The sequence below is a fragment of the Aspergillus chevalieri genome, chromosome 2 (genome assembly GCF_016861735.1).
Source record: "Aspergillus chevalieri M1 DNA, chromosome 2, nearly complete sequence".
NCBI classification, from domain to species: Eukaryota; Fungi; Ascomycota; class Eurotiomycetes; order Eurotiales; family Aspergillaceae; genus Aspergillus; species Aspergillus chevalieri.
Genome location: NC_057363.1, coordinates 670,381 through 691,096, shown reverse-complemented (window position 1 = coordinate 691,096; position 20,716 = coordinate 670,381). Strand labels below are relative to the sequence as shown.

The following is a 20,716-nucleotide window of genomic DNA, read 5'->3' as shown; positions in this document are numbered from 1 at the left end:
TCTTGTTCAGTTTGGTTGCGGCAGTAATCTTAAGAGGACTTGAAGGTTTGCTGCTTGCTGAAACATAGGATGTCAGTAAGTCTCGATGCCATAAACTATAGGAAAGCCTACCAAACATCCTCCAAATCATCGATATGATTGCACATAGCAACAAACAGATCGAAAAACCACGCATGCCCCTTCTCCATCTCCATCTCCATCGTCCCACTCGTCTTAAACATCTCTCTCGCCCTTATAACCATAACCAAGTAATGAGCACGCAAATCCGCATCCGAATCCGGCGTGTTCTCATACGCGTACCGAGCAGAGCGCAAGATAATAGGAATCGGAATCCCGACGTGAAAACCCTGCTTGCAGAGTGCCAGCTGTTTGAGGTCTGTCAGGCCGTACTTTTCTGCTGCGCAGTACACTACGGTGTCTCTGAGGACTTCGTCGCGGGTTCGGGTGTGGAGGATGGTTGCTTTGCTTGCGATGCGGTCGAAGGTCTTGCTGTCATGAGCATTCTCGAGTTCGTTGTGTGTTAGGCGGGGGTAGTAGTCGCCTTTGTAGAGAAATTCGAGAACACAGGAGAATATTTCTGGGTCTCTGTTTTTGGTCAGAGTATGTGCGGGTTGTTCAGGGTCAGGGTTGCGCACTCGTCTGGCAGCTCCACCACCTTGTTTGCATAAGCTCCAACCATGGACAGATCTCGTAGGATACTGCGGAAGTAGGGAGAACGGGCGATGACATGTTCGTGGCCGACGAAGAGACGTCTTTCCGAGCTCACGACGAAAGTGACTGCGGGGTTTGAAATAGGACTAGGAGATTATCAGCTACGCCACCTATATCCAACACAAGAATCAAAACTTACCGTTCAGTCAAGCTGTCCATCCTGCTCTGCGCCTTCAACTTGTCATGTCTGCTGTGTTTCCCATGTCTCTTCCTAATCCACCGGCCCGTCTTACTCGGTTCGTCTTTCACCGTAAAGGAGCGTCTAAACATGGACATGGTGATAATTCCTATCGGCCTCGATAACGTCAAAGGAAGCGAATAACCAGATCCCTGACAAAGGAGATCCAAATACCGAAAAATAAAATGAATGGAAGTTTCCCTCTGACTGTCAGGAAACGTGACACAACCAGTCACGCACGTCGTTGCATGTGAATGAACGAGAGCCTGGAAGCCGTCCCAAGAGATTAAATGTCCAGCTTCTCCCAGGCACCAGTGTCCTGCCTTTTTTGTCTTTATTTGAAGACGGAAAACAAGGGAGATGGCCGAGAATACTTGCTACTAGACCACAAAAAGTGAATTTTGCAGTTGTTCCAAGTATCCCGGGACAGGAACACAACTCCTGGAAACAGGCTTTTGCATACGTAGTGTCGTGACTCACGTAGGCAAGAATTGGTCGACTCGAGGAAGCGTGGAGAGAAAAAGAAAGTGTAAGAGGACGAGGGGCGGGCTGAGATTATCGTGATTGGGATCATGTGATATGGCTCGCAGCTGACTCGATGTAACTGGTCAGTCGATTTACAGCTGCAAGGAACATCCTGGGTCTTGAGTCATATATATTTATAGAATACCAGCAGAGGCTATGTTTATATCTGAAAACTGTCACCACAAGTATATATATTTCATTTATCGCTAACATAACTATAACATAACTATACCCCGCATCTGACTTCCCCCATGTGAATCCCATAGTTGTAATGATGCCCATCGGCTATACTGATCTTCCCATTACCAGCTGAGCAAGAATCGTCACGTTCGCCTTGACACTTGACACAGGGGTCTTGGGTCCCGGAACTATAGTATTCCTGCGATACCATGGCTTGACCCGCACCTTTATTATAGGGAACCAGGGAACTCAGCATTCCATAATGCTTAAAGCCGGGAATAGTCGCACACAGATTCTGAACGATGTTCGCAGTAGACTTAGCTGGATACTCACTGAACACCATCATGGCATTATTCTCACGATTCAATGTGCCATTCTGCGAACTGCGAAAGTCCGCAAACGCCTGGTTGCCAATAGGATAGGCGGCCATCGTATTTCCAACGACTTTCTTTTCCGGGAATAATGATATGGATTGGTTCAAGGTCGATTTGAACGCTGATTCGATCATTGAGCAGGGACTCACGCCAATGACTATCTTGGAAGTCAAGGACCAACCGAATGCAGGGGCAAAATGGGATTTGGGATAGAGCAACATAAGAGATGTAGGTGGGAGAGCCGCCAAGAGAATGCCCGGTGGCTTCCAGACTATACTCGGGGTATTTCTTTACAAGAGATTTGACCTCTGAGACTATCTCATGCACAGAACCCCAGGCCTTTGATATGCCCGAGCATGATCTTTGCATCTGGGAAGTTCACGCCAAATAGTTCAGGGTCTACAAGGAGGATGTCGATGTCGTTCAGATAATCCGCGGCTGGTACGGTTAGTCCAACATATCACCCGACTCGAACCATAGGCCAAGCCGACTCACTGGTCGTTGATCCCCTCATCATCACGGATATTCTCTTCTTGGACCAGAGTATCCCACATATCCCTTGCTATTATCAGCTTAAAATTACACAACGGGGTTCAGCTACTCACCTGAGTATCCGTCGACGCCTCATTGATCTTTTTGGTGAGTTTGACATCAAAAGCAGTCCCATTACAGTCTGTATACGCCGCAGACGAAAGGTTCGCAGCTCGCTGAAGTCCCGGAAAGATAGAGGGATCTATACATGAAGAATGAGGATGGCCAACGGGAGGAGGAGGAACGAATACCAGGGGTCGGCCGGGGCTCGAGCATCGGGGCATTGGACACTTGGGAAATAAAGGTGGTCCCCCAGAAAAGGGTGAAGCTTGCACCAAGAAGCATCTTGACATATCTGCCATCGGTTCCTGAGTAGGAATTGATCTGCTCTTCTGGAACTACCTCAATGTATTGCTTGAATTGGGTCAACCCCCACAATAAATATAATTTCCATTACTGAAGTCCAGCATGCCGGATTGATAATTGAAGGTGGAGTTCACGGTGTCGTGATAATCGGATGACGGATGTTTAATCCTGGTCGACGCACGATTACTCTCACTACAGAGTACACTTCGAAGACAAGGTGACGGGTATTGCCCAAGTTTGGGTCTTCATGTTTCGTATATTCGCCTACATCTAGCTGAGTTGTTTCAAATTCGCTATGTTCATTATTAGGGTTCAGTTTTTGGAACCTCGGGAAATAAACGCACGTGAAGAAAGTGTTTAAATTTAGATTTCTCCACATTTTATCCGAGCCAGTTTCATGGATGTTTCGTGGAGTCCCAAGGATAGGCCATAGAAATAGAACCTCGAGAATTGCCATTATTATGTATGTATGGAGTACAAAACACTCAAGTATTATCTACAAAATGCCACCCGTCGGTAAACAGAAACCCATGCACCCGTCGAAATTATTGTTCCCTCCCCATTAACTCTGGCACAGGAGTCGTATGTTCCAACTCCGCTGGCACCTGGTTCTTCTGATTAATCCCATAGGCAGGCGGCTGCTGCACTGCATTATTCAACGCCACTGTCGACATCTGCTTATGCATAGCCCGCACGCGCTTGCGCTCGAAGAATCCCCATGCCAGAGCCGCCAAGGCAATCACCCCCAGCGGAACACCAACACCGGCTCCGATCGCTTTGTCGTGGCATGTGTCACCGCTACTATCTGGTAATATTGTTGGAGCTGGAAGTATTGAAGGTGTTGCCGAGGATGATGGCGCCGAGCCGGAGACGTAGAAATTGGATAGATTGCTTAGGAGGGCGTAGCCGGGTACTGCGTGTCCGTCGTCTAGGGTGAATTGGCTCTCAGTTGGACACGTCGCGGTGGTGCCGCTACCACTGACTGGATTACCGCAGCAATATGTTGATTTGCCGTCTTCGTTTTCGTATTGGAGGTTGACGATTGAGCAGCCGCCGCCTTTGTTGTCAGCGTCGCCGACTGTGGGTAGTTCATTTGTCAGAGCTTTACTTCGCACACGAGAAAATTAAGGCAAAGAAATCTGGCTCATACCGCATCGTTCAGGGCACCCAGAATCCCAGTTTTGGTTTGTACAAGCTCCCCGTGATAAGACCCAAGGTTGATGGTCGATGCTCAAGCAGTAGCCATTTGTTAGGCAGATATCGGCCATGCCGCAGCAATGAGTGTGTTGATCTGGTGAGCAGGGCACGTTGTTTTTGGCCTCGGTGCGATCAGGGAAGTAACATGGTCGTGTATCATTTGCCGACATATTCGCCAGTTATTGGTGTAGTCTAATCACCCAATTGTGCAGCAGACGATAAAATCAGCAATAGTGATTACAGGTTGACCAGGAACATTTAAAAAAACTGACAAGGCTCTTGTGTAGCCTAAGTCAACCAGGATCCCTTATTCTTGTCCTGCATAATTAGTGCTTACCGGGGCGATATTCCGGACAGCCGCAGGGTCTCGTGCAGCAATTTCTACTACATATGGGACTAGTTCAAAAGCAATTACGCAGCCTCAGCCTCAAATGCCAAGGAAATTGTTGATCCTCACTTCCTCTGGAAGTCTATTTCGTGTTATGTGTATCTATTCTGATTCTCGCTGCGGAATAAACAGTATGTATGCGCATATCTGGATGATGGATATATTGAGTTAGTATCATGATAAATTGGTACGAAACGTTCATAAATAATTCCCGTGAGCTCTGCATTGAAAAGTGTGGTGAACCATTGTGGAGTGCAGGTGCTCCTTTTTGAAAAGATGGTCCGTTCGTCTCGCCTATGTCAATGCAAACACCCCAAACAAACAGCTTCGTTATGACTTTTATCTGCCGAGAAAGGCAAAGGATACTGGTGCAGACTGGATGTTGCTGAGAAGTATGGTTGCCGCAGGTGTTGAGAACAGATCACATGTCGCTGCTTCGGGCGTACCTTTCTTCTTTTTTTGCCCTTCTTTTATCGTCTTCTTCATTTCCGTCGTGAGTACATTCCCAATCGGAGCTTCCGAGCTCGCGGTAATTGATCTGCTTGCTGTGTTGTTTTCGTGTCGATATGAATTGTGGGTCACAGTGAACGCCCGGTTGGTCTGTGCAGCCCCCAAAAGAAAAATGCAAAAGGGAAGGGACAAGATAGCCCGGCCGGGGAGATGGGCTTTATGGGGCAGAGGAAATGGCAAGAGTGCGCGCCGGAAGTTTCATTCTTGTGCGGCATCAGTGCTTACGATTCAGTCGCATAGAGCACCATGAAGTCTCAGGTTCGAGAAGTTGAGGGATGACGGTGAACCTGGCCTCTCTGGACATCTTCAAGACGATTGCCTCGCTAGAAGTTATAAAATGCGCGGATACTGATTGGTTGCTATATGCAACATCGATTCATTGTTATTAAGGGTGGTATAGAACCTAGAAATAATCCTACACATCAGCAACGCTCTATCCGAGTATATCCCAAAAACCTATCGTGCCCTTCCCATGAGCTCTGGCACTGAACGCGTTTGTTCTAACTCCGCTAGCGTAGAATGCATTGCACCCAATTCCACTGGCCTATGATGGTTCTCCCTATACATCTCATACCCACCCTCAGGAGGGATAGGTTTAATTCCGCCATTGATCACCGCCACAAGTTTTGCACTTGTAACGTGTACTCGCCTCCGCCCAAAGAACGCCCATGCTAGAGACACCAATACTATCAACCCCAGGGGAACACCAACGCCCACTCCAACTGCCGAGTCATGACGTGGAGCACCGTCCAATGTTGTTGAATTCGGAACAGGTAAGGGAGATATGAAGGTATCCGGTGCTGATCCTGAAGTATGGAAGTTAGACAAGTTGCTGAGCAATGCATAGCCGGGAAGTGCATGCGCTTCAAGTAGTGTGAAACGGCCCGCTGTCCCGGTCGCACACTGGACTTCCACCCGTTATTGTACTCAATGTTGATGATCGAGCAGCCGCCACCATGGTTAGCTTTTTCACCAGCTATGCTTCATGGATTATAGTCTTACAAGTACTTCACCGGCTCTAATAGAAAAAGGAATACATATCACACCTTTCAGGACACCCGGTATTCCAGTCCTGGTTTATGCAACTCCCACGAGACAACACGAATGGTTGATGGCCAATGTTATAGCAGTAGCCATTGGACAGGCATATGTCACCTTCATTACAGCAGTGAGGGCTTTCATCTGATGAGCAGGGCAGGTTCTTTGAACCTTGACTCTATTGGGAAAGTAACTAATCTTATTATCTGGCGCCATGTTGCCTATCGATGGAATATCTTTTGATGATATGGCTGGGTCAACCAGCGGCAAGATCAAGGAAGACAAGAGCAATAGTCCAGTTTGGCCAGGGAAAGGGGGTTTATAGAGGAGGGTGACAAAGCTGTGTATCCTTGGGATTTTTGTGCTTGCTTTATTAGTGCTTAAATTTAGAATCCGGGGGGCGGGGGGGGGGAGATCGTGTCACTGCGTCGGAGACAGGTGAGGTAAGATGCAAACATACGGCCTTGCGCTATTAAACCTCAGCTCTGATAAGCCAAGTGATGGCAATGATCCTCGCCTAACCTAGACATGTTCGAATACTCAAATTGCCTCACTAAAAAAGAGAATGGTCAGGTACTAGTTGGTTGATATATACAACGTCGGTTCATTAACAAATAATCCTACAGATAAGCGCCTTATCCAAACATAACCATGTGTGAGCCCATGCGCCACAACTTATCGTTCCCTCTCCATCAGCTCTGCCACAGGATGTTCCAGCTGCTTCCCATTCATTTCGTACACTTTGTACATTCTCAGAAGCAACAGGTTGCACCCCCACCATTCGCCACCACAGCCATAGACTCCATCTTTGCATACGCATTCTGCGCCCGCTTCCGTTTAAAGAACGCCCATCCTAGAGATGCTAATGAAATCACCCCCAGAGGAACACCGACGCCCGCTCCAATTGCTGCGTCATGACTTGTACCACTATTATCTGCCGAGGAAGGCGAAGGAGACACGGAAAAAAAATGATACGGACTGGAAGTCACTTAGAAATGTATTGCCAAGTTGTATGCTTGCCTTAGATACTGAGAACGGTTCCCAAAGAAAATTGGGAGATGTTCTGTTATCAAGTCGATCGTGATAATTATCACATGCAAGGTCGAGAACTGGAAGTAAAGGGGTTCCATTAGAATGACAGAGAGCACTGAAACCTGTCATGGACCTTGTAGATAACGAGTTTCTGTATAACAATCGCGTCTGCCATGAGCCATGGTTGACTATGTTATCCCATTGATGATTGCATGATACAGAGATGGGGGAAGACACGTAGAAGAAGAATCGAGAAAGATAAGGATATCAAGTAATCAAATAAAGTCAATTGCATGTGAATACACACAAACATGCTAGCATTGGTTGACCCAGCATAAAATCCATGTGGATCAGATCGATCTTATCAATCGGCATAGGGACAACTGAGGTCTCCGAAGTACATGTGCTTGTATTCATTGTGCGTACATAGTAAATATTTTATGCCATCCCCTGCGCATTCCAACTGTCTACTAGCTATATACATAATGCAGGGCGGCTTACATGTCAACCGCCTCCCCAGGGCTGGAGTCATCGTTCATAACACCGCCCGAAGAAGTCAGCGTAGCCGCATTGCTAGTGTCATAAGTAGCCGAAACGTTAATACCCATAGTAATCCAAGCAAAAATACCATCCTGAAGCTTATCACCAAGCAGCGCATACTCAAAGACTGGATCCGAGTTACTATCCTCCGTCTCATCCTGCACAACATGGTCCTCCGCGTTCTGCGTAATCTCAACAGTGTTCGTGTTGTACGGATACGTAGCCTCGACCTTGGAAATCAGATCCTGATCGAAGAACAACTGCCCAATATGCGACACATGACCACCAGCAATGGTGTTATTCTTAAGCGTGTGAGAGCCCACATGCGCAACGACGTGCACGTGCGTCGCGCGACCGGAGTAGTGACCAGGGAAGATGGACTTGAACTGCGCAACACCATCGGAATCGGTCTGCTGGATACCGCGGAGGAAAGTCTTGTCGAGGTTCGAAGCGTCGTTGCCGTTGCCGTTCATATCGCTCTGCACACCGGAGTACTGGCCGGTGGAGTTGCAGCTCCACACATCCCAGTACAAGTTCTGGATGGGCTCACAGGTTTCGATGTCCACGAACTGACCATCCATGATGAGTGGGATACCTGCTTCGCCGTCGCGGATGTCGGAGCGGACGAGCTCGCCCTTCACCCAGAAGGGTCCGATCTCACCCTCGGGGGAGAGGATGCAGACAGGGTTTTGGGCGAAGAGCTCCGTCTCGGGGGTGTTGGAGGTCACCTGAAGAGGGGAGTGGTGAGAGGTGTTGACGACACGGTCCGTGTCACGGACAAGGAGAGACCGCTTGCGGTAGGTCTCGGAGATGGCGGCGCGGCGGGCAGCAGCGCGGGCCTTAACGCCTCGACGCTCGAGACGGTCAGCGCATTGGCCCAAGCTGCGCTTAGCGTTGTACAGGAAAGTCTTCTTTGCCGCTGGAGTCATAGAGCTCTCTTCATGAGCGCCGGGGTGGGCGGCTGAGAGGCCGGCAAGGCCTAGTAGGGCAAGCTGCCAGAGGTGGGAGAGCTGCATGATGGAGGATCAAATGAAAGTATGAATGGATTGTTCAGAGAGATTGTGTTGCTCTTCTTCATGACCAGACACTTCAAGCTATATATACCTTTTTTTTCCCCCAGTCCATGTTTAGGCATATACAATTGAAGCGAACTAAAACTCTGGGCGCTTTAACTCGTCAGCAGTGGAGCAAGCTTATTCGATGCTAAGCGGAATTATTGTTGATGGGATTGGGCCCCCCATATTTCAACTCCACTGGATGCTAGGATACAGATGTTAACGGGTGTGGACCATGGAACTTTCCCATCTGTCTGTTTGTCTCTTCTTAAGCAACGATGCTACCCTGTACTGTTCTTCATTTCGAGGCCTCTGGCATTCATTCAGGAAGCTCAACAGAACCTACTGGCATATGAAGGACACTGTATAGCCCATCAAAGCTCATAGATATGTTCAATTCTCTAGCACAGACTACAAGTAGAGTTTGTCAGTTTCACAATCTATATCGCTGTTAGGGCTCCTGGCGCAGACTGCTCTTGGCGCCTTAGTCAGCGGGAAATTCAGGAATTTTCCGGTAAATATAACCAATCAGAACGTCGCTTATCTTCATCTCCTCCTGCCAAGCTCTGCCAAGATGGTCTTTGCTATTTGATGGACGCGTGTGTATACTCTGGAGTACACATCGGTGGCCGGGAGAATACCGGTGATTCGAGGCTGTGGAGGCAGCTACGGAGTGCCTAGATAGGGCTGCTCCGTATGGGTAGATTGTTGATTCTATTTCCAATCTTCGGGGAAATCAGTTCCGCTGGCTGACGACGCCACAGCACCAGTCATAATATCTGGTTTATGTCCAGCGCGTTTATGTAGGATATGTCGAGGATATTGTCCATTATTGGTGCTCATACGGGGACCAATGTGTCGGAGAGATGCTCGGGAATCCCGACTTCCGCTCGTGTACGCCGTATTTGCTGTCCATGGACACGCTGGCATAATCCTGTACTCCGTACATTGGATATGTGCTCGCTATCCCTTCACTACGGTTAACCGAGACTCACGCTAGACGAGTTGATCATTACTTTCTGTTGGTTTTAGAATTGCTCGGGAAGAGGTTCTCACTGCATGTGCAGAGTATGCACTCCGGGCTCTAGTAATAGTATCTTCGTTTAATTCAAATTGCTCGTTACTTGGTAGACATCATAGACTTACTCCGACCAGAGCTTTCTATCAGTAAGAGATTACTGAATGCAGTGCGTTCCTTGTATACTCCCCGCAGTCCACCTCGCCCATTGATATAAGAGCAACCACATGGTCTGGACGACTAATATAGTCAGCAACATAGTTTTATCTGGAGGCCATTGGCACCAATCATGCCTGAGAATATATGTCGACGAATTGAAACCAGGCTTCCGAATTTTACCCGTCAGATACCCACGGCTCCGGACATTATATGATATATGGAAGGGAGATTGTTACAATATAGTTATTGACCCGGGAACATGGCCTTCTGAATCAAATTGGTTGCAGGTATGTATGGATCTCTATGCAACTGCTGCATGAGTTTGAGATCCAGTTTAGCCGAAGGAGTGGGAAACACAGAATGCATGTTTGTGCGGCAGGGTTCGCTGATTTATGGATTCGTGCAAGGGAAATAAAATCTAAGGGCCAAAGAGTCCGAATATGTACTGGCAGATACAATCAGCATGCAATAATCTATCATATTGGCTGCTATTTGTGTTTCTCTCTTTCCTACGGGGTACAGATCTCATATTTGCTTATTCCAAGTGGGGTAAAGCGGAACTCCTATCAGACCATCAGCCTAATCTCTTCCGACATTGTTGGAGTATCAACAGCTTTTGATGGGCGTGATTTATCCGAATTGGTTGCCCTAATGCTGTCACTAGGCTCTCTTTCTGTTCGGATTGCTCGATCTGGTAGGGCGCATATTTGAACCCAGCGTCTAAACTCTTCAACTGCAAACCCACTTTACCAACAAGCCCCCTTCATCGCAGAACAAGCACAGTCTCAACTGAGGATTGCATCGTCCAGTGCGGTCGTGCTTATAGAATTCAATGGGTTCTTCAGGAAGAAACACTTCCCCCACGATGGGTTTGCCTTGCCACATGAGTTGACTCTTTCCCTCCTTTTCATGGCCACCCACCTACTTACAACTTTCTCAGAGCCGGTGACCAAAAACTCATACTAAAGTATATTCACCCGGTTAATTTGGAGAATCTTAAATACATGAATAATAAACTATGCGGTGGTGCCGGCCATGTCCGTCTCGCCCAAGCCACCACTCTTTGATTTTGAAAAGGTTATTTACTGACCATATTATGCATTTTTGCGCTGCACAAACGACTCATCTTTGCCGTCGGGGAAGAGGATTTGGATGAGGGTGTGGCCCCCCTGGCCATTGTAATCGAGCGGATAGATTTCATACTTTGCGGATAAAGACAATCTGAATGAATTTCTGAAACATCTTGGCGATAATCCCTGGGCTCGCGTTTTTAAGTAACTCGGGATGGTTTTAACAAAGAAAAGCCGCGCAGACTGGTTTCTCTTTTGAAGGGGGTTGATGATGACCTTAGAAGTCCTATCTGTGCTATGATGAATTTTGACCCGAGGAAGAGAACCATGGCTCATGAAGCATTGGCACACAAATTGTTTGAAGATGTTTGAGATGAGCAGGTGTTTTGTCCATCATCATCACGCGTTTGAACCCGGGTTAAGATCCGGGTGCCTTTGTGCAACACAACAATTGATCTTTGATCTCGAATTAAGAAAACAAAGTCCAAAGACCGAAGATTCAAAGTATGCGCTGGCAGCTGCAGTCAGCATGCACTGGCTTGTTAAAGTACTAGACTCAATGAAGTTTGCTCCTTTCTGCATATTTGTTTATTCTAAGCAGGGGAATAATTCAAACACCGAGTCAACACAACCTATCGCAGAAAAACAATAAACTTTCTTCAATCCTGCAGCCTGTCTGTCCGTCTGTCAGCCCATTCAAAATCCGGCATCCGTTTGAGAGCCGCCAGGGACCAGCCAGCATTGACGAAAATGACCAGACCGGGGTTACTGTGTATAATCTCATTTAATGAACTGTCGTGGAAGCATGGTGCCTGTTGTTTGCCATTCCTTTCAGCATTCACAGGCACCGCATAAGAATCTCTTTCTCACCAACAACTGAGCTCGCTTTTGTTCCCCACTACCGCATTTTTCTTTTTGACAACTCGAACGCCAACCTAAACCTCTCTATATAACACAAGCGCGATACCATATCTACAACAACAACAACCATGCCCCTCCTCCCACCCCCGCCCTCTGTCCCCAAAGAACGCCCCCCAAACACCTTTCTAGTCACCCTCCTAATCTACCCCAACCACTGGGCGTACTACATCCCCTCCCCCGCACACCCCAGCCTTGGCATCCTCCTCCACGTCACCGGCGACACAAGAACGGGTTTCAAATTGGCAATCCAACGAAGCTACGACTTGAGTCTCCCTGAGAACCAGAATCCACCGACTACGTATAGGATTCCGCTGCAGTGGGTTGATGGGTGGTGGCTTGACGAGGAGAAGATGTTGAATAATGGGGCGGGTGTGAGGGATTGTGAGCCGGCTTGTGCGTTTGAGAGGGTTGTGGGGAGGGTTGAGATGCCCGGGTTAGGGGAGGGGTTGGATGATGAGGGGGATAAGGTGAGTCTTATCTTTTCTGGGTAGGTGGATGTGATTTGTAAGGATATGCTAATAAGGATTGCAGGACTGGGTCATTAAGGTTGCAGAGGAGCTTGTTAGTAGTGGGGTTTTCGAGGAGAATGTTGTCAGTTATCTTTATACGATTCGGATGGCGGAGTGGCTATAGAGCTGGAAGGCTTTGGGATTAGGGCTGTGCAGCCAGGAGGATCACGGCAGTGAGTGGCTTATATACATAGGTATGAGATACCATGGCCACAGGCCACAGGCTTTTCCCTTTCTCCCTTTATGTTCAGGGCTCTGTTAGAATTGGAGTTTATGGCCGAATCCGTGCTAGAGGATAAACGAATAATTACTCCTGGATCGCGAAAAGGTAATCAGCAGCTTCCTCATTGCACATACCATCCTGGACAAGTTGGTCGGTATCCCGACAATCCACGTCTAGCAATTCTTTTGCGTGATAGGTTTCTTACGCAGAAGGCAATCTGCTCCAGCCATATGCTGGCTCGAAATGAGCACTCTGCTCTGGTTATTCATTGATGTATACCTATCTGTATCATTTTCATGGCTCTTACCGTTTGCGATGGCTATCGGGCTGCCAGGAAATTGACTCCAAATGCCCAATTCAAAAGACCGTCGACTAATGACCAGTGCACAAGTTACCAAGACTTTGCACCCTAGCACTTCGACAAAGCAAAATAAAGCCACGGATGATAGCACCCCTCCTCCTCCACCGGATCTACAATCGACGGCAAATACTTCGTCCTCCAATCTGCTATCGCAGCATCGCTAAAATACCTTGGATTCACCCTAATATACCGGGCCTTGCAGTACTCCCAGTAGGCAGGGTACCAGCCAGCCTGCGCCCAGTCGATGATAGCAGTGACTTTTGGGTTTGGGCCGTTTGATATGAGGATGTTGGTTGGGAGGAAGTCGTTGTGTGTGAAGACGATTGGTGTGGGATTATCATCGGTGATCCAGAGTCCGCAGGTTTCTTGGAATTGGGCGATGGCGTTGGGGCCTTGGTATGGGCCGTTTAGATTTGGGCGGTCTATGAGGAAGAGGTCTCTTAGGGGTTGTTTGTTTAGACTGCCTATAAGGTACGATTAGGTCTGCGTAAACGGGTGCGGTATGTCGAGTAAACTCACCAATATAAGGTCCATCATCCTGCTCCAACCCCTTCATCAATTTAACCATCTGGTTAAGTTCCTCACAAATAGCCCGCATCTCATCCTTGCTCAACCCACTCCACCTCTCCATCAACGTATATCCCTCAACAAGCTCCATATAAAGAAAACCTTGGTTACCATCTTCCTCCCACCCGTAGACTTCAGGAACAGGTACGCGGCCTTGCAGTTTCTCGCAAATCATTATTTGAGTCTCAGCTTCGATCCATGTTACATCAGCGCCATATTTAACCACCAAACCCAAAGATGGGATTATGACTGGGGGTGGGCAGTTGAAGCTTGTGGCGGAGGGTTTGTCGGTTGCGATGTTGAGGGCTCTGATTTCGGCGGGTGGGGGAAGGGTTGAGGCGCGGTGGTTTTTGAAGAAAGTGGATGTGGGAATGGGTGCCATTTTCTCGTGCTATATGGAGGTTACTTTGTATGTCTCTGATCGACTAAGATAGTGGTAGAATTTCAGTCATCAATTTAAGTTTAAACCTTGGAGCGATAACAGCTATCTCCCCGCATCATCACCGACCTTCCTCCAACAACCACCATGCAATCCAACAGAGAGACCCCCGTATCAACTCAAATCAGCACCAATACAAGTCCTACAACGCACGATCCCGTCCTCACATCCGACGATGAAGCCTTCTTCCGCCAGATCATGTCGCGGCCCGATGCCGCGGGGTTGGATACCGGTAATGCGGTGACGGCTGACGCGCCGGGCCCGGTCGCGCAAGACAATCAGAACGCGGAAGAATTTGGCAAGAAGCTTGGAGAGCAGCAGCGAAAGGCGACGGATTTGGAGGAGCAGGAGAAGAGTGGTGATAAGGATAGAAATAAGGAGCAGGCTGAGTCGACTGTGGAGGGCAAGAAAAAGCGGTGGAGTTTGAATTGGCCGTGGGGGAAAGGGAAGAAGGTGAGTTACAGTTGGGAAGGATCCTAGGATGTTAATCATCGCGATGCTGACTATTGGGATAGAAGGCAGAGAAATCAGACGATGCAAACGAAACTCCCGATCGCGGCGATTCGAAGGACAAAGATGCCACCAAGGATCAAGATCAATTGCAACAGTCGCAACAAGCAGAAGCAGCCACGGAGACATCAGCACCAGCAGATAAACCAGCGGACGACGACATGGCCGAAATCCTCGAACAGCTCAACCTCGCCGCAGAAAACAACCGCATCTTCTCCGCCAGCGACGAAATGCAAGAACTCCTCCGCAAGTTCAAGCTCATCTTCAAGGATCTCATCAACGGTGTCCCAACCGCTTACCATGACCTCGAAATGCTATTTAAGAACGGGAACAACCAGCTCCAAGACACCTACTCGAAAATGCCTAGCTTCCTACAGAGACTGATCGAGAAGCTGCCTGAAAAGTGGACGGATTCTCTAGCGCCGGAGGTTCTGGCTGCTGCTAGTGAAAAGGCTGCAAAGAACGGAGTGAATACGGAGAACGTGGCTAAGGCTGCAGCTGCAGCTGATAAGATGGGACTCAAGGTTCCTAGTTTGAAGGAGTTGGTGGGGAAGCCGGCTGCAATTGTTGGAATGCTGAGGTCAATTGTGGCCTTTTTGAAGGCAAGGTTCCCGGCGGTCATTGGTGTGAATGTTCTCTGGTCGTTGGCGTTGTCCAGTACGTCTACTAAGAATCCCTGCATTTTGACATGGGTAAGAGCTAACACATGCAGTCCTACTATTCGTCCTCTGGTACTGCCATAAACGCGGGCGTGAAGTCCGTCTGGAGAACGAGCGTCTCGTCACTGAGGAAGAGATACGGAAAATGAATGAGCAGATGGCGTCTGAAGAGAGGCCCATCCGGGCTACTGAGACGTTGACTACGACTGCTCCTCCGGGTGCTGCAGCCGATATGATTCGCGACGGAGTTCGAGAAGTCGAGCGAACGCGGGAGACGGTCCGGACTAGCACTGCGAACCCGGAGGCCACTGAAGCAGAAGTGGCTGGACATGGGACATCTGGGACGGAGGTGGCAGGGGATGAAAATGCCGCGCCGGTCCCGACACGGACCAAGTCGAGGCTCTCGATCTTTTCCCGGTCAGGGAAGAAGGCATCGAAGGCTGAACCGTACCCGGGGACTTGATACTGTATGTATGTTATTGGTATATAGTTATTTAGCTATGAGATACCCAATTGCTGATGATAGTGAACCACTGACCTCACTGCGGGGTGCAGATGAGCATGGTCCAATCGGATCGGCGTTGACCTGCAGATCATGGAATGTGCGTGCATAAGCATGCATGGACACAGTTTTTTGACAACTCATCGGAGGATTTAGGATACGACGAGAACAGCCACTACAGAATACATACAGAGTACATACTGGACAGAGTGCTCCGTTCTACAGTATGTAGACAAATGCATACTTGTCCTCAAGAATAGTCATCGGTCCAGGGTAAACCGGTAGGGAACGGAGCGCCACTCGGGATGTGGGTCTAGCAAAGCCTCGGCTTAAGAGTCTGTTCTATTTTTCACCGTAGAAACCCCGTCTACTTGAACGGAGTACGGCCTTACAAACGGGTAAAGTGCTTATGCAGTTCAATTCCGATCAAATATAAGAGGACAGAATAACCCGACCAAAACGGAACCATGCAGATGATCTGTCACTATGTGCCAATCACTTTTCTGGCTCAGTTGACGCTTACCATTGCCACTATGGAGAACTAGTGGAGGAGAGGCTCAAAAGGGGCAAGATGGACGAACCGTACTCTTCATGGCTGAAAAACGGAAAAATTTGCAGCTGCTCTGTACGGAGTACTGTAGACGTGGCAAGTGGACCGGATGCCTTGGGTATCAACGGACTAATTATCGGGCACAGCGAGGTGCATTCTGTACTCCGATAGTCTGCTGCACGCAATCAATGGTATGCGTATGTATCTGTATCAGTGAGGAGATGCTCCGTATGTACTCTGTAGAGATGCAATAGCCTACTCCGTGGATACTGTACGGAGTACCCCGTCCACTCCATAGATACTCTATACAGAGTACATGGCAGATATCTGTGTCATACCGCAGAACCACGCATGACTCTATTCCTCGTACAGCGTGCTGCATATGACAGGCCCAAGACTCATCCCCATCTTGAGTCATTGTATGCATTTTTCTGCTTACACTTTGATGGTTTCTAACTTGAAGTCTCGTACGATTCCGGCAATACCTGGCAGATGATTGGTCCGTGAAAATGCGGTGAACACTCTCCCGCCAATGGGAATCCCAAAAAAGGTCCGCTCCCGGCCAATCAGAGGCTACCAGCGGAACAGGCGTACCGTTAGTGCAGTGGGTCAGTCTCTGCTGGCTCTTCTTCTCTTCTCTTTCTCTCCCCGTTTTCCTCCTCTTTTCCCTCCACCAGGCTCAACGTTGACAAGCTGCTTTTATTCTATTGTTTTATTTCTCTACATCTTCAGTCCATTCTATTATTGATTACTCAGATATCGTTTTCACGTGCCGCCATGGCTTTCGTCGAGCTGTAGATTCCTCGCTGGGGGGCTTGGCCTGGTCCCGCTCCCCAGTCCAGCAGCTCCGAGTCTCAATTCTCATATCACTTTGACGATATCTGTTTTCCCTCTTTCGACGTATCTGTCCTATATTCACTATAGGAGTGTCGAAATTGCCCCTCGAACACACTCACTGAAGAAGCACTTTCGTTGTCCGTTGTTTGCGGGCCCCGTGAGGTGCTTTTTTCCGACAGCAGAAAAAAAAATTTATTCACCACGTACATCACTTATCCACCCGCCCCTCCTCCTCTCTGACCTCAACCGGTTATCTCTTCAATTCCTCTCTTACGATTACGACATTCACCTCTTTTATTCTTACTTGGGACCAACCATATACCAAACGATTGAGTATCTTACGCAATTGACGCCAGCTTGACGGTTAACAAAAACTTTGTTCATACCCCGATCCCCAACTTTATCTCGACCCCCCAATCCTACAAAGAACAAAAGGAATAATATACATACAACAACATGCATCACCATAAATCAAAAGCCCCTCCCCGGAGAGCGGGTAAATCTCTTTCTGTTGGACCATTGAGTGGGGATAGAAAACGACGGGCTTCCTCTTCAGTGTCCAGTGTATCTTCAGTGTCGTCCGTGGAGGATCTCAGTGATGCTCTGGACAATTCGTCAGAGGACGATGCAGATGATGAGGAAGATCCGCCGGCCCCCGCCTACCACAAGGACAAGGGCCGGAAATCGGCCCCTAAACCCGCAAAGAAGACCATCAACAATCGGAATAAGAAACAAACTACGAGAAAGAAGAAGAAGGCCGCAAGGATATCTGACGACGAACTTTACGACGATGACAATGAATCGGAAGGCAGCTCGGATGATGTCTACGCCGCAGTCGATTACATTTCGGACGGGGATGGTGAGGACCAAGACATGGAGAAGCTAGAGGAGATGATGATCCTTGAGTCGGAAAGCGACAGCCGTATTGGTAACCTGTTGTCGACGGCAGATGTAGGAGATGATGCTGAGACCTGGGCTGGCCCCACCAACATCTTCGACGATCACATGTTGCTCACCGGAGCTTCTTTCTTCGATGAAGATCAGCTCTACAGCGCCATGGAGAACTTTGGTGAGACTGATCTGGCCAGTGAGGCCGTTGAAACCCCAATGCAGGTACCCCGCCATGTACACTTTGAAACCCATTCCGATTCTTCGTCCGACAGCGACTCGCATACCGAGGACGAGATCCCGGGTGACTTCCTCCAGCAGGATAGCTTAGACCCTCAATTGCGTCGTATGATTGAAAACGACAATGAAAACACACGCAAGCAAAACCGACGTCGGATGTCAAATGACGACATTTTTGGCGACTCCGACTATGGCCATTCTAACATTTACCACGTTGAATCTGACGCTGTCGACGACAAGTCGGAGTCCAGTGGCTATGAGAGTATGACTATCGCACACACCACATCGTCCTTTTTGCTTGTGCTGACTGAATTCCCTTCCCAACAGCCGACGATGGCGAGACTACAGATGAAGATTTACCCCCACCGGCCACCATTACACATCCCCGGTCTATCTTGCGCCGTGACTCATCGGCTTCCCTTGCTCCTCCCGCGGACGAGAAGAATGAGTCAACAACACACCGGAGGGGCCCTGTTATGGGGTCGTTTGTGCCAGATCCTAACAAGCCGGTGGCTCTTGTGGACTGCACCGGCAAGCATCTCGTCATCATTCCGGCTTATGCCTCCTCTCGTCATGACTGGTTAGAGTCGGCGAATAACAGTATGCCGGGCACGGCAAGCAACAGCCCCCGTGCCACCACGATGCAGATCATCGATGAGAGTGACACGGATGCCCTGGCCTCTCCTAACCATGCTGATTTCAGTCCCATGTTGGCCTCTGGTGCCAACCTGATGATGACCGCACTGGGTAACGACATCACTCCGGGTGGTCAGGTCATGGGTCCTCCGGAGGCTTTCTATCCTTCGCAAGACATTACCATTGATTCGTCATTCGAGGATGACGATGACGAAGATCCGGAATCGGCTTTGAATGTCAATGACTTTATCGACTTCGGCGATGGCTCGTCTGATGATGAGATGGACGAGAAGCCATTCGACGATGAGCTCACTTCGCCTGCCATGACCAACCCTGTCCCAATGGTCGGCGCGGGGAGTCCCACGCCAACCCGGACGGCCGAGTCGCAGCAGACGAACAGTGCCGAGCGGTTCTTGAACCATCTCGACCGGGGTATTGTGACGGCATTCCGTCGCAACCACAACCGGTATCAGGCATTGCTGCGTCTTCCGCAACATCGGGAATTCATGCCTGCCAACTCGCCTGCCCGGCCGGCTAGCGTGTTCCGACATGCTCGTTTGGCAGACCAACGCACCCCCACACGGAAACGCAGGAACGGTAATACGGGTGATGCCGTCCGGCGAAAGCTGATGGACGCGCACCGTCGTAACCAGCTTCCGTTCTAATTTCTTTCATGATTTTCGGGGAAAATCAACCTCGCGTATGATTTGCATCTCCGTCGGGAGTTGTGTTTTGATAAAGCAAGAATTTTAGAATTGCATTGGCTGTATCTTCGCTATCTCTTGCTATTTATGGGTCTATCCTTTTCATATTTACTTATTTATGGTCCTCCGCTTTCGGGGATATGATACCTTGGTCCGAATTTATTGATGGTGATGGAAAACAGAGATGATTCGATGACCGAAAGTTGTCTTGCGTTTTGGAGTCGGTGTTTTGCTGTTTCTTATGCGTTTTCTGGAACAAGGCGATATACCTCGGGGTTTATGGGGGGGCGCTTGTTTGATATTTTTTCTGATATCACGTCCATGATGAACATAGCAATTGAACTTTAAAAATGTTATGCATTTGTGCGTAGATGAGCTTAGCGCAGTAGTCTACGCGAGGTTATACACGTACTTGTAGAACCTGCAACCAGGTTTCACTGCGAAGCGCCAGGCTAGTTTGCTAGTGTGTTCGTATTGAGATTGAGTAGAATAGAGCGGGGCGTAGCGATGTGTTGAAGTCCTTAGCCACCCGAGTGTATTCAAACATCAACCACCAAGACATCTTCACCTCTACCATCACCACCAACATACAACAACAATCCCATATACTTCACTATCAAATGCTTGAGTCGCAACTGCCAATCCAATTAATTCTAGCCGTAGCGCCGCACCTATTTTCTTGGCGGCATATATGCATCACCGCTACCTCTGTCGATCCGGCGCTAAAAGCACACCCACGACCCGAATCCTACTCTGGACAAAAAGACGCTGCTCTAAGCGCCCGACCAAATTATAAACCCATCCACAATAACAAATACCAAAAAAGAAAAGCAAAAGAATCGTCGAGCCCCTCCCGAAATCACATCTATCGACGAATCACCACCCATTGTCCCTCCCCCAGCGAATCATGGAAATGTTCGAACGGAAGGTCAAAAATAGACTTGCCGCCGGGCAGTTGTGATTGTACCTGCTTGCACTTGGGCTAGTTTGATTCTGGGTTGTTTCATTGGGTGGTGACTTGGAGATAGGTGGTTCGGTTCGTCGGGTATGCAGTGTAGTCCGTACAAACGTACAAGGCTGGGTTGGATTGGTTTGGCTGGACTTAATTGACTGGGGCTGAGGCTGTGGTGGATCTCTGTGAGGGAAATGTTTTAAGGGAGTTGTGTTCCTGCATTGTCTTGTTTTTTCGTTTGTTCTTGTTTCTCGGTAGTTCCGTGGCTTTGCTTGTTGCGCGCCTTGTTTCTTGTCCTTGTTCCTGGTTACGAATATTGAAGACATTGATTGAACGGTCTTCTTTG

The 20,716-nt window shown here is 48.7% G+C and overlaps 7 protein-coding genes across 7 annotated transcripts; 3 read left to right on the top strand and 4 right to left on the bottom strand.

Annotated features, from left to right (window-relative positions):
• Positions 1-29: 29 nt before the first annotated feature.
• Positions 30-987, bottom strand: ACHE_20236S (uncharacterized protein; the record flags this gene model as incomplete). Its single annotated transcript, XM_043284516.1, has 4 exons — positions 30-57; positions 112-585; positions 636-797; positions 851-987. The coding sequence occupies 4 exons, from the start codon at positions 985-987 to the stop codon at positions 30-32; spliced, it is 801 nt and encodes a 266-aa protein (XP_043133300.1).
• Positions 988-3,410: 2,423 nt separating this feature from the next.
• Positions 3,411-4,232, bottom strand: ACHE_20235S (uncharacterized protein; the record flags this gene model as incomplete). Its single annotated transcript, XM_043284515.1, has 2 exons — positions 3,411-3,943; positions 4,016-4,232. The coding sequence occupies 2 exons, from the start codon at positions 4,230-4,232 to the stop codon at positions 3,411-3,413; spliced, it is 750 nt and encodes a 249-aa protein (XP_043133299.1).
• A 3,295-nt stretch (positions 4,233-7,527) lies between these two features.
• Positions 7,528-8,586, bottom strand: ACHE_20234S (intradiol ring-cleavage dioxygenase; the record flags this gene model as incomplete). Its single annotated transcript, XM_043284514.1, has 1 exon — positions 7,528-8,586. One exon carries the CDS (start codon positions 8,584-8,586, stop codon positions 7,528-7,530), a length of 1,059 nt encoding a protein of 352 aa, XP_043133298.1.
• Positions 8,587-11,861: 3,275 nt separating this feature from the next.
• Positions 11,862-12,426, top strand: ACHE_20233A (uncharacterized protein; the record flags this gene model as incomplete). Its single annotated transcript, XM_043284513.1, has 2 exons — positions 11,862-12,260; positions 12,325-12,426. The coding sequence occupies 2 exons, from the start codon at positions 11,862-11,864 to the stop codon at positions 12,424-12,426; spliced, it is 501 nt and encodes a 166-aa protein (XP_043133297.1).
• A 508-nt stretch (positions 12,427-12,934) lies between these two features.
• Positions 12,935-13,835, bottom strand: ACHE_20232S (aminoglycoside phosphotransferase family protein; the record flags this gene model as incomplete). Its single annotated transcript, XM_043284512.1, has 2 exons — positions 12,935-13,350; positions 13,406-13,835. The coding sequence occupies 2 exons, from the start codon at positions 13,833-13,835 to the stop codon at positions 12,935-12,937; spliced, it is 846 nt and encodes a 281-aa protein (XP_043133296.1).
• Positions 13,836-13,979: 144 nt separating this feature from the next.
• ACHE_20231A (uncharacterized protein) lies at positions 13,980-15,524 on the top strand (the record flags this gene model as incomplete). The annotated part of the gene is made up of 3 exons (XM_043284511.1): positions 13,980-14,345; positions 14,408-15,059; positions 15,115-15,524. 3 exons carry the CDS (start codon positions 13,980-13,982, stop codon positions 15,522-15,524), a joined length of 1,428 nt encoding a protein of 475 aa, XP_043133295.1.
• A 1,882-nt stretch (positions 15,525-17,406) lies between these two features.
• ACHE_20230A (uncharacterized protein) lies at positions 17,407-19,379 on the top strand (the record flags this gene model as incomplete). Its single annotated transcript, XM_043284510.1, has 2 exons — positions 17,407-18,340; positions 18,406-19,379. The coding sequence occupies 2 exons, from the start codon at positions 17,407-17,409 to the stop codon at positions 19,377-19,379; spliced, it is 1,908 nt and encodes a 635-aa protein (XP_043133294.1).
• Positions 19,380-20,716: the final 1,337 nt, after the last annotated feature.